At 44.2% G+C, this 13,764-nt stretch overlaps 1 protein-coding gene across 1 annotated transcript; it reads left to right on the top strand.

The window, feature by feature from the left end:
* The first annotated feature begins 7 nt into the window (after positions 1-7).
* On the top strand, positions 8-1,496 carry LOC109412791 (large ribosomal subunit protein mL37). Its single transcript, XM_019686402.3, has 2 exons — positions 8-661; positions 721-1,496. The coding sequence occupies exons 1-2, from the start codon at positions 129-131 to the stop codon at positions 1,448-1,450; spliced, it is 1,263 nt and encodes a 420-aa protein (XP_019541947.3). The 5' UTR covers positions 8-128; the 3' UTR covers positions 1,451-1,496.
* The last annotated feature ends 12,268 nt before the right edge of the window (positions 1,497-13,764 follow it).

The raw sequence follows: 13,764 nt of genomic DNA, 5'->3' as shown, positions 1-13,764 counted from the left end.
AACGCCCGAACGTCGACGGCTGGCTGTCAAAAACTCGTGTCCGCGTTATTCAATCGACAACAACGAAAAAAAGTTCTCCGCGAATTTTACGGAATAATCGGAAGTTTTCACACGGAAATCCCACCAGAATGCGTTTCTCGGCGGTTCTGCTCCGACAGCACATCGGGTTCCACTTCAAGAAGCACTGGATCGTCCAGGGCAAGCGCGTTCCGGCGGAAACGGGAGCCCAGGCGGAATTAGCCGCCCGCGGCATACCGGTGGTGGATCCGAACGAACTGATCAGCGAGCGGCGGGTGGTCGACCCGAGCCAGCGGGTACAAGTGGTGGGCCAATTGCCTCCGGAGGTCCAGTTGGACGAGAATCATCCGCTTTACAAGCGGGAACAGTGCTACCTGTATAGGGATCGGAACGTGCTGCTGGAAGGTGTCCGGCAGGCGCAGGTTCTGCTCAATACGGTAGTGTATGATGAGCTGCCCTTGAGAGTGGAGGAGCGGCTGGACAAGATGAAGATTCCGACCCCGCTGGATCGGTCCATGCAGCAGTCGGTGCTGGCAGCGCTCGTGTTCGACACCGAGCAGGTTAAGACTGCGCTGGTCAAGGATCCGGAACGGCCAGCGTTCAAGTTCCCTCGGGTGTATGGGATTTCCAACGAGAAGAGGAAGTTAGTAGAGATTCTTCTTGCTGAATGTTCTGAATTATTAACATTTTCCCTCTTTTCAGTCGCCTGATTCTCTCCAAACTGGTGACCCACTGCGAGCGCTTCCTCGGCCCGGAAGTGTCCTCCAACCGGAAGATAATCGCCAACACCCAGTTCATCGTCCCCGTCACCAAAGACCTCGATCGGATTCAATTCTCGCTCAAAGTGGACAGTTTCATCACTTCCACAGCCCCCATCAAACCGCTGGACAACTCCGTCTACCGTCCGCAGGATCAATCCCTGCCGGACATCCACCCCGTCAAGGAAACGGTCACCATCCCGACCACGCATTTCTACGAGTGGCAAAACGAGTACCCCATCAGTCGGCAGTACCGGTTCTCCCATCCGCATACGGTCCTCCTCCACTGCTCGCCCGACTCCGTGGCGAATATGTTCGAAACCCCCGTAACCGACGACCAGAAGGAAGCCCGGGCCATGATCAAAGCCTTCACGGTGGCGGCTGCCCGCGCCCGGCAGCTGTACGGGGAGGACGTTCAGGCCCTTCCGGCCCCCATCAACGTGCAGGTGGTGCAAACCGACAGCCATTGGTTCCACTTTGGAATCTTCCAGCTTAACACGCTGAACCTGAAGGGGGAGGAAGGTGGTCCAAGCAGCCAAAGTCGGAACTTGTGGTTCCGGAAGCCGCGAATGGATCTCTATTCGGAGTGTGGCTATCGGGTGGGTAAACCGGCGCTGGTTGATTACAATCGCGAAGTGCTGCGGCATATGGCTGTGTTCTATGGAAGTAGCTAGAGTGGTGGTAGTGGCGGTGAAGAGCAGGGGGTTTCGGAAGTTGTGAAAGTGAAATGTGGGGAATGTGGCATACGAAAAGAAGAAGTTGAAATAATAATGCTGAATTAGTGAATAGTGAATGGTGTGTGAAGAGAATTCATTTCATCCGAACCTTCCATCAACGAAGAGGAAATTATGAGAACGGGCTGGGACTGGCAACTGGTAAGTGAACATTTTGTCTCCATTCAATATTCAAAATAAATTCCAAATGCAATCCAATGGTTTCCTTTCGGGATTCTTGTATTAACATTAAACATTGTCACAATGTTTTAATATCCAAACTGTAATTTCCTTGATCTTATATATGGTACATCCAATAGGTTATCGTTATGAATAAATAAAACAATTACAATTACAATTGATTAAGTGTAGAATTAGCTATAAGTTAAAATACACATTAATAAAAAAAAAAAAAATACAATTTATCCTCCCCAGGGTTTATGTGAGGATTTATCCTGAGATTATTCCAGGAATTCTTTCTGGAATTCCATTGAGAATTCCTCCCGGGTTTCCTTCGGAGATTTCAAGCACTCTTCTAGTATTTTCCATGAATTCATTGATTTCTCCCGGGATACTTCTAAGAATTCACGCGGTATACACTTAATTTCTTCGCTGACTCCTACCGGGATTCCGTCTGGACTGTTTCAAAGATTCCATCAAGAATTCCTCATTCCAGCATTCTTTCTGGGCTTTCTTCCGGTTCTAGTTCTTCATTGATAACACCTGGGATATCTTCATCAATTTTCCTTGGAATAAGAATGGAAAATTCTTATTCATTCAGGAATTCTTTCAAGGATTCTTCTCGGGATTCTTTTAGAGATTACATATTACGCGGAAATTTAAAAAATTGGATTTTGGTGCGGAAATAACGCGCACCGGGCTATCATCGCGTAGAAGAAAATGAGCATAGTATGCGGTTAGGTATTCAATTTATGTTTAGTGAAGAAATCTCAGATGAAGTGAGCACTGTCACTATTGTACTTGAATTGCATGGTGGTATTGAAATGTTTTAGATGTAGCCGTAAATCAAACTACTCTGTTTGACGGTTGTTAGGGAAGTGAAAATTTTATTAACATAAGAAACCTAAGACTACTATGATTGATAATGCGCTGGACTGGACGCATGGCTCCTACTCATTCCGACACTCCTCCTCGGACAGATCCGGACGCAACCCGATCTCCCAACGTAGCTTATCCAATCGAACTCGCTGAAGAGGTTTCGTCAGCATATCTGCAAGCATCGATTCCGTCGGACAATAGCGTAGACTGATGATTTTTTTCTCTTGCAGATCACGATAAAAGAAGTACTTGGTTTCGATATGTTTGCTGCGCCGCTCGATTTTGTCGCTCTCCACCAGCTTGATACAGCTCTGGTTGTCTTCGAGCACTACTGTTGGACGCTGAGCTTCTCCAATTTCTTCAAGCAATCTTCTGGTCCAGCAAAGCTCTTGGCATCCTTCGGATAGGGCAACGAATTCCGCTTCGGTGGAACTCAGTGCCACGCAATTTTGCTTTCGCGATCCTCACGCAACGACGCCGCCGCCAAATAACAGCAGGTGACCGGAGTTTGATTTCCGATCGCGGTAGTTTCCTGCCCAGTCAGCATCCGTTGATGCATTTGTACAAGTCCGTCCGTAGTGGAACCTAGTTGCAGCTTGTGGTCGCTTGTGGTGGACAAGTAGCGCAGAACCCGTTTCGCCTCATTCCAATCTTGTTGATTTGGACTGCTCGATTTCTGCGCCAGGATGGACGTACTGACAGCGATATCCGGTCTCGTCTGAACCGCTACGTACAGCAGACCACCGATCAGACTCAGATAGTCCTTGTTGTCTGGCAGCTGATCCATCTCCTCCTTATGCTGGAAGTAGCCTGGGTCCAGACAGAGGAGTCTTCGATGGTTTCGCATTTTCCATGTTGAACCGTCGCGCGAGCTTCCGGATGTACGCCGCTTGGTTCAGCTTGTACCCGGCTTCGCCCTTCTCCACCTCGATTCCCAGGAAGTGACGGATATCACCGAGATTTGACACGGTGAAATTAGCTTGAAGACTCTTCAAGATTGACTTGAACTCCTCCTCGGTCTGCGTAACGATCAGCATATCATCGACGTAAATGAGGATGTACGCAGTCTTGCCGTTCCTCCTGCGGATGTACAGGCACGGATCCAGCTTGGACTGCTCAAACCCCATGGCCTTGAAAACGGAATCCACCTTCCTATTCCAAACGCGAGCGGACTGCTTCAATCCATACAGGCTCCTCCTTAACCCTTATGTGGCCGACAGGGTACCCGGGTACCCAGCGCCAATTTAAAAAGCACGGTGGAGAAAAAAGCAAAAAAATTGTCCGACACATAACGGTTAAACGACACACGGTGCGGTCGTTACCAGCAGCGTACCCCTCCGGCTGCCGCATGTAAATCGTTTCCTCCAATTCGCCATTCAGATACGCAGTCTTGACGTCGACGTGCTTGACAATGGATTTCCTCTGGCTGGCAACCGTCAGCAACGTCCGGAAAGTGACTTGCTTTGCCACCGGCGCGAAGACTTCGTCGTAATCGGTGCCATACTTATGGGTAAAGCCCTGCGCTACGATTCTCGCCTTGTGCCTGACGACGGCTGCCTTCTCGTCGACCTTCGTTTTGAACAGCCATTTGCATCCGATAGCCTTCTTGTTCGGAGGAAGTTGGACCAGCTCCCACGTCTCGTTGTCCATCAACGCGCGAAATTCCTCATCCATGGCGGTCTGCCACCTATTCGCGTCAGGACCTCGCATCGCTTCCGCCGGTGTCCTGGGATCATCAGATCATCTAGGCGAACGCCTGCTCGCTTGCAGACCTTGCCGGGAGCCACTGGGACCGGATTGGTCCACTGGATTGGTGGGAACCGATGTTGTCGCTGCGAATTGTTTTCAGCTTGCGCCCCGTTTGCCTCTCCGCGAGGCTGTGGAACTGGTTGAATGCGTTCAACAGCTCGGTTTCGGACTTCTGCTCGAGAAAGTAGATGAATACCCTCCTCGTCTTGTCGTCGGTGAATGACACGTAGTATCTGCTTCCACCTAGTGACGCTTCCTCAATGGGGCCACAGACGTCCGTGTGGCCTAGTTCCAGAACCTCGTTCGCTCGCCGACCCGTCTTGGGAAAAGGTAGACGAAACTGCTTTCCTTTGGCACAATTCACGCAGTTTCCCATAGACGACTCCTTGAAGTGCACCCCGGAGACCAGGCCATTCTTCAATGCGCTGAGACTGTGCACGTTGAGGTGGCCCATCCGCCTATGCCAGTCATCCAGATTTTCGGGTGGGGACGCAAGTGATAGCGCTCTGCGGTCTTTGTGCCCCTGGAACACGAAGTCACGAACAATCCGTTCTTCACGTCGTGGCTTCCGGTCGCGATTACCTCTCCTTCCGGGTCTGTTACCGTCACGCCTTGATTGGTGAACTTCACTTCGTGGCCGCGTCGTACAATCTGGCTTACCGATAGCAAATTGTGGGACATCGTAGGAATGAGCTTCACGTTGTGGACAGTGATGGGATTTTCAGGCCAACACTTCGGCTTCAAACGCGCGGAACCGGTAGCTACGATGTTAATCGCTCCTTTGTCGGCCGCCATGACCACACCGCTCGCCACCCGATCATCGATCAGTAGGTTCCGATCCTTCGTGAAATGATCCGAAGCGCCCGAATCAAAAATCCAGCTGTCGCCGGTCACACCTCCATCCGTAGCCAGAATTGTACAGAAGGCCGATCCTTTCTTCGCTCGAGATTGCCTTGCCATGTGCCCGTACTTACTGCATCCTCCTCTCCTCTTCTTGGCGTAACGTCCTCACTGGGACAAAGCCTGCTTCTCAGCTTAGTGTTCTATGAGCACTTCCACAGTTATTAACTGAGAGCTTCCTCTGCCAATGACCATTTTGCATGCGTATATCGTGTGGCAGGCACGAAGATACTCTATGCCCAAGGAAGTCAAGGAAATTTCCTTTACGAAAAGATCCTGGACCGACCGGGAATCGAACCCGTCACCCTCAGCATGGTCATGCTGAATACCCGTGCATTTACCGCCTCGGCTATATGGGCCCTACTTACTGCATCGCTTGCATTCCGATCCCTTCGGCTGTTCAGCTGACCTTTCCTCGGTTACGCCGTTTTTCTGCCTTGGGGGGATCGGTTTCCGTCCTACGAAAGCGATACTGTCCGCCGTCGATCCGACTTCTTGAAGCTCCTGAGCTTGATAAGGGGCTTGATGCTGCTGACCTTGTGGAACTGCTTGACGATCCGCTGATCCATTTCCGGTGAACATCTTCACTCTTCTTTTGAAAAAATCTTGAAAAAAGAAAAGAACAATTTTTCTTGCTGGGCTCACAATCTTTTAGATGTAGCCGTAAATCAAACTACTCTGTTTGACGATTGTTGGGGAAGTGAAAATTTTATTACAATAAGAAACCTAAGACTACTACGATTGATAATGCCCCGGACTGGACGCATGGCTCCTACTCATTCCGACAGTTTTTTTTTCGTTTCCGTGAAATTTTAAAATCGGTTTGGAAGAAATGGCTTGGTGTTACGCCATCCGCTAATGGTATAGTAATTTAATGTAATTAATAGTGATAATGAAATAAGAATGAAGAAAGTGTGAATTCGATTTCGTGATCGCGGAACTTTTCCGTAGCCGTATCGTGGAACCATAAGCGGTACGCCAATCGTCTATAATAATGCCTGTTGGGTGGTAGTGCGTAATGAATTTTGTGAATTTATTGATCGATTGCAGAGAATTACAAAATTCCTAAAAAGGCGAAACATTAGAACTTTTACTTATACTTAACATTAACATTCTAACTTACTGTAGTGTTTGCTACCACACAACAATATCGCAGTCGGTTTGGGTATGGGCCTCTTCGGTCTAACGGTTTAGTCTGCTAATCTAGGAGCATATAGCATTAGGCATTTCAATCCGACTGTACTTATGACACGGCTTACCTGTCATAGATTAACTAGCAATCTAATTGCACACAAATCTTATTGTGTCATGAACGAAGGGCTTAATCGTTCAGTAAGGAACTAGATTGAAGGGTATTCATTAGTTTAAAGTTACAAACTACATGATTCTATCTCGCCATTCACAGCTCTATAGTAGGTGTTTGAGCTTCGAGTTCAACAAGGACAAGAAGGCAAGAATAAGAGGAAGTGGCTCAATCTAGCTGCGACATAGAATGGGAAAAATATGGATTTATCGAATTCACTAAGTTTATCCTATGTCACTTGTTACCTACGATTGTGTTATCTAATATAATTCAAGTTTAACACTTTTTACTCCAAATAGATATAAATGTTGATACTAAATTTACAATTTGCTAATAATCATACAACACGCGTTCGCATAGGATGTATCTATCTAGCTATTGTGCCTCAATGTTCAATTGTTCCTCTCTTGTTGTCATTCCTACTATTTGCGGGCCCAGCTACGGGTAGGTAGCTGTTGTTCAGCGTCGGTTACATTGGGCATAAGGGGCTCGACGGGCACTCACGTAGCGCAACCCACAATGCCCTTCGGAAGTCATTGCACAGTGTTTTATTTTGCCGATTTTGTGCGCTTTTTTAATAACGTTTCAACCGATGACCTTAGCGATATAGTTTCTTCGGAGAAGTTTCTACATTAGACAAGGCGCATCTTTTGACATAAAGAGTTGAATGATCAATCCACCTATAAGTGAGATGAAAAAAATATTTTTTCAAAAAATGCAGATAGACGTTTGATGTCTTCGGCGAAGTTGTGCAAAATGCAATTTAGAACAACTTTGTCAAAGACGCCATAATGCTCTTTCTAAGTTGATGATTGGACTTAAATAAAAATGCTTGCAAGGACTTGGCCAGGTGTGTGGAGCTGCGTGGGTCTATGGCATTGTAGATAGTAGCGAAATCAGCAATGTCAATAGATATATTCAACTTTGCAACTCCATCCAAGATTTGTGCAAGTATTCATGCTATGCTTTGCTATGCTATTGTGGCTAGGATAGGATGCGTCACGTAGTCATCCAATTTGAGACCAATTCGCTGTCAAACGCAGACCAGTCGCTGATTGGTCGAAATTGAAATCCGTTTGCTGCGATCAGATCGCTTAGTTGTTAACATGACCGTGTTGTTAGTTTGTAGGTTTAGTATTTGATAACAATATTTAAAATCATTGTATATTTTTATTTGAGCCTCGTCGCTTCAAATATGTCAACATTCGGCAGTAAATCAACCTTAAGTTACTCCCAAGCCCGAACACCGATTAAAACCATTGATTTGGTGTAACATAAATTGAATTTTTGGTATATTTCACTATAAATGAAAGAATTTTGTGTTTGAAAGCATTATAAGATGCTAGCTTTTCTATTCCAATTGTAAAGGGTGCTTTATGGTGCGAAATATGCATCCAAATTTCAATCGTATTTAAATTGCTTGAAAGATTTGGAATAAACCAAAGTGGCAGCACTGTACTTTCATCGTCGACGGAATCGAACGGGCGAATTTCTATTGTCACATCAATAGAAATACACTAGAACGCCAATGGCGCTGTACTCAGTTTTCCTATTTAATTATTTTAATAACTTTAGTTGTAATAATTGATTATGTTTAAGTGCCCACCTTGTAGAGGACCTTTTGTTTTGGTAAACCAAATTTATTTGACACTTATAGTACCGCTACTGACGCTGTAAGGGCGAGGCAAACTAGATGTTAGTCACTCTCTCTCTCTCTTTTTGGCGTAACGTCCTCACTGGGACAAAGCCTGCTTCTCAGCTTAGTGTTCTATGAGCACTTCCACAGTTATTAACTGAGAGCTTCCTCTACCAATGACCATTTTGCATATGTATATCGTGTGGCAGGCACGAAGATACTCTATGCCCAAGGAAGTCAAGGAAATTTCCTTTACGAAAAGATCCTGGACCGACCGGGAATCGAACCCGTCACCCTCAGCATGGTCATGCTGAATACCCGTGCGTTTACCGCCTCGGCTATATGGGCCCTCAGATGTTAGTCACACGAACAGTATTGAAGAATCATTATTAGTTCAGCTGCCAAGGAGAAAGGACACTCCCTGGCCAAGTTCGCAGGGGTTGACGGTATTAAAGTGAAGGAGTTTCATTTTGATTATTGTAATGTAGTGTTCTTTAGTGAAACATATCACCTTTTTAACACTTTAATGCGCCTCCAACGGTTCATCACGAACCGGCTGCTGCAGATGGAGTATGGCTGATCATATGCATCAGACATGCTCGATAAACATGGAGGATCCGCCAGGGCTCATTAGAGTCTATTCCCAAGCAATAGTTCCAAGTCGGTTGGATTTGAGAAGGTTTTGATGATCGTTACAAATCCTAATAAAAGCATTATAGGATTTGTGACAGGTTTTGGAACCTTTTACAGCCAGCTGACTTCAAAATGTTGTTTGGGCTCTATTTCCCACGTTTCTCGGTTGATTTTGATTAGTAATTCATTAATGTCATAGTTGCTTTTTCGAATTTTTACAATGTTGGTCATATTTTCTTTAAATAAAGCAATTAAAATCGACCGAAGAATTAATAGTGGGAAGGAGATTTGCAGCACTTAATTGTGCTGATAGATTCGAAGCTAACGTACGAACACTTAAACGCATTGTTGACGTCAATGCGTTCGACGTGACAGTTTGGACGAAAAACTGATTGCTTTTTATTAACTGAACAACGTTACTTTTGTATGACTAGGTTGACATTTCTAGGCCGCGCATGAGAATATGACATGGTTTATCTTGGTAGGACCGATAGGACAATTGAACGAATTTGAACATTTTTCATAGTATTTGTAGGAGGACGAATACATAATAGTTGACAAGCAATCTTTATTATTTTAAAATTTTATTGCAATCAACTGACCAACTTGACGTATTTTTGTTTATCTCTTAGATGGCATTTTGACACCAACAGAAAAATATCAGAAGTTCAGCTGCATGTTTCTGTGGGTTTTGGACCGATGACAATTTAAGGACACAAGAGATGAACACAGAGAAGTAGAAAACGATTAGCGAAATCAAGAAAACAATTTGACACAGGATCGACTATATTTTAACATACAGGGTTTGATTGATTCGATGAAAAAAAAAACAAACATACGACAACTGACTTAACGAGAAGAAAAACATATTGAACCATACCACAAAATCGAACAAGACGACAAACACAAACCGTGTGACCACAACACTACATAGGCAAATCCTGACTGACTGACCAATTGAAAACTTTCCAACCTTCTACCGATACCGTAACTTTCTGAGTCAGTTTGCAACAGTGTCTTAATGGATATCATTTTCCGCGTACGGCTGGTAAACTGCTTCTGAAAGATTACGTACTCTTTCCTATCTTCAGGTCTAGTGTAGAGGTTTCAACTCTATTCAGAGTGCAGCTAGAAACCTAGCAAAAAAAATATTGTTATGAATCTGTTTGTGCACATTTGTTGTTACCCATCTTTCGTGTATTTACTCAACTAGCACTGTAAAGTTCGTCACTTCGAGTGTCGGCCTAAATTCTTAGTATTCATTTCATTAAAACTACTATTGTACAGTTCACATATTTGATGTTGCCACGATGGGAGAGCACGTTGAGCACCGGTTTGTCCACATCTGCTAGAGCTTTTGGCTGGGGGTGGGTCTGGTTTGCAGGTTTAGCGGGGGCCTACCACAATTTGGGAGTGTGAGGGGGGGGGGATCTCTGCATTGAACTCACTACTCATCAATTCCGTGGGGAATCTAGAAGACAATTGACGATAAGATTCGAAAAAAGCTTGCAGTTGGGAACTAGACTAAAATAGTGACCGATAGAAAACAACGCGCTAGACAGCATTATTATTCATTTTTTTTTTTTAATATTTACCCATAGGCTTTTCGCCGGTTGGCAGCAGTGTTGCGAATACTCACTTGCAAGAGTGATACTCATTTGCTTCTATCTCAGTCCAGAAGCATGCTATCAGAAAATGATGTTAGAAGGGCTTTTAGATTGTTGTTTAATCTAAAAGTTTGCCGAATAAAGTAAAGGTCGCAGACGCATACCAAAGTTGCGAGAGAGCTGTGAGTACAAGGTGAGTAAAATTCGTGAAATTTATACTCACCTTGTACTCACAGCTCTCTCACGGTTTTGATATGCGTCTGCGACCTTTACTTTATTCGGCAAACTTTTAGATTAAACTACAATCTAAAACCCCTTCAAACATTATTTTTTGATAGCATGCTTCTGGACTGAGATAGAAGCAGGTGAGTATAATTTTTTGCTAGTGAGTATTCGCAACACTGGTTGGCAGTATAGTATTTAGCTGTGTACGAAAATACGGATTAGTTGGTGTACAGATGACAGGGTTCTCACGGGAAGTGCTTCAAACGAGGCTTACATAACAACTGACAATAAAGAAACCTATTTTCCTTGACTTTCTACGCAATGGACATCTGACCGAACACACATGTTTTCGTTAATTTCCTAGGCATTATTAAGACATGACGTATGTGCATGACGGAACAACTAGCAGGACACAGTTCCAGACGTCTCTTTTTAATAACGATATTCAGCATATTTCCAATAAAACTACACTTCAATAAAGCAAAGACTAAAGCTGCTATGATAGAACAGATCAGAATGACTTAATTGACTTATTGACTACATATTGGAGATCTACTTCGAATAACTGACAAATTGACAAGAACCTAACTAAATACATGGACCATACTACAAAAAAAAAAACAATTGGCAAAAAGAAAAAAGGGGAAACTTTTATTAAAACTATTTTTGTTCAACGCAGGCCAAAACAGTGTCGACTTGGGCCACGATATGCCTACGTACTTCTGTGTGTTGAAACAAAAATAGAGGCTCATAGAAGCAAACGTAGGGAAAGGGTGCGGTGTTAGAACATAAGCACAGTGTGCTACCGCCGTAATCACTATGAAAAAAAAAAAAAAAAAAAAGCTGCCAAGGAGAAAGGACACAACCCACCACAAATGGCTGACGAGGACCGGATCTTGAAGAAAATTACTGGAATCACTGAAGAAGATGATGATTAAAAAAAGGGAGAAATCAAATTTCAAATAGTAAGACCACCTGGAGGACCACCTCGTCTACGAAGACAAAGTTCACACCAAAGGAAATCTCAAATGCTACCAGCGTGATAAAATCTTTAGAAGCTCGTCTCGCAAGTTTCATCCCAGCAGCTGACCAACTAGGAAACCATCCGTACAAGTGCATCTACAGCGACAAGATTCTCCAACGGAACACGAAACTGCTGGTTCACATCCGGTGAATTCAAGATATAGTCCCTCACCGACAACCGATTGGTTGGTCCGGTAAGGGCACGGCAGATCGAGTCCATCACGGACAATCATGTTGGCATAAAAAAAATTACCGTCCATCATGGATTAAACTAAAACATTTCGGCAATTTTATATGTAAAAAGGAGATGTTGTAGTTTGGTACCAATCAAGTAGGCTGAAATGTATTATTGAATCCTTATTAGTTCAGCCTTCAAGGAGAAAGGACACAACCCACCAAATTATGTAAGATTTTAAAACTTCTAGTATGCATGAGAAAAAAAAACACACACATACTCACACACTAGCTCACACACATACTTACAGACATCATCTTAATTCCTTATAGCCTTTCAGTACACTCTGGTGTACGAGAAAAACAAAAACTATAATGAAGAACAAGGAAATTTTTTGAGTATGCTTCCAATAACGTGCAACATTAAAAAGTCATATTGAAAGTCTCATGGCATCACAAGCTTTTTCTAATAAACTAGAGAATCTCCTTACGCTTACCTATGCGTTTTACAGTGCCTTTTTTAGGAAAAGGTCCGGTCGATTCAACATTTTTCAACAAACACGTTTCTTTCGAGTTGGGGTCTTCTGGGATCTACCCACATATCACTATATTGTAGAGTCGTAGTTGGTTATGCGTACCGATGCGTAAATACTACTCACGAACGCATTTGAATAATTATAATCATAGTAGTCATTGAACAAATCATTCTCTTATTTTGGTTACAGTTCAGATAGATAGACGTGTAATTATTACATAGTCCGACACCCCGACACTACAAATACCATTAACAGATAGCGCCATTTTGTAACAATAAGCTTTTCCAAACCATTTTAGCGTCTAAAACAACTATGAAAATTGTTATAAACAACATAACAACATCATAGAACATTGTATATTTGTACCTGATTCTGTAGCGTATTTGGATTATGTCAAACGTGCTTGTGGGGAAGTATCCACGAAGCAGTGACAGCAACAGCGCAAGAGGTGATTGGTACCGCTCAGCGACGCCAACGTAATGGTTGGTTTGACGAGGACTGCCAACGAGCGACGAACGAAAAGAATGCCGCCAGAAGTCGAATGCTAGTGGCCGGTACCCGGCAGAACAGAGAGCGGTACAGGGTTGCAAGAGCAGAAGAGAAACGAATCCACCGCAGGAAAAAACGGCAACACGAAGAGAGTGTTTTTGCTGAAGCGCAGGAAAGTACGGACAGGAACGATATGCGGAGATTTTATGCAACTGTCAATGGCGCGCGGCACAAGACTGCGCCAGTGCCCGCCATGTGCAATGACCGGGAAGGAAATTTGCTGACAGACAAAACAATGGTGGCAGCCAGATGGAAGGAGCACTTCGAAGATTTGTTGAATGGTAGCAGCGAAGGAGCACCCAGGAACAGGATTAACATAATGGATGACAGTCAAGCAGTGGAACCACCAACACTGGATGAGGTTAAAAAGGCCCTTAAGGAGCTGAAAAACAGCAAGGCTGCTGGGAAGGACGAGATCCCGGTCGAACTTCTTAAGCACGGAAGCGAGCAGCTACATCAATCAATCCATCAGATTATTATAAAGATTTGGGAGGATGAAGAATTGCCCACTAGTTGGTTGGATGGCCTTATATGCCCAATCTACAAGAAAGGGCACAGACTGGAGTGTGTCAATTACAGAGGGATTACCCTTTTAAATTCGGCGTATAAGATTCTGTCACGTGTCCTGTTCAACAGACTGCGACCTCTTGAGGAGTCCTTCGTTGGCGAATACCAGGCTGGTTTTCGTGAGGGCCGATCAACGACGGATCAAATGTTTACCCTGCGGATGATCCTAGATATATTTCGGGAATATAACTTGCAGACTCACCATCTGTTCATTGATTTTAAAGCAGCGTACGATTCAGTGAAAAGAAATGAGCTTTGGCAGATAATGTCAGAACATGGTTTTCCGGCGAAACTAATTAGGCTGATATGCGCAA

The sequence above is a fragment of the Aedes albopictus genome, chromosome 1, assembly GCF_035046485.1.
Source record: "Aedes albopictus strain Foshan chromosome 1, AalbF5, whole genome shotgun sequence".
In the NCBI taxonomy this organism is placed as follows: domain Eukaryota; kingdom Metazoa; phylum Arthropoda; class Insecta; order Diptera; family Culicidae; genus Aedes; species Aedes albopictus.
The sequence above is the reverse complement of the archived record's forward strand: the minus strand, read 5'-3'. Positions and strand labels throughout refer to the sequence as shown.

Bases quoted from the DNA above. Each gene is read 5' to 3' on its own strand.
- LOC109412791 (XM_019686402.3), top strand. From the start codon at position 129: ATGCGTTTCTCGGCGGTTCTGCTCCGACAGCACATCGGGTTCCACTTC. The intron at 662-720 runs GTTAGTAGAGAT...CCCTCTTTTCAG, and splicing joins ATTTCCAACGAGAAGAGGAA to TCGCCTGATTCTCTCCAAAC.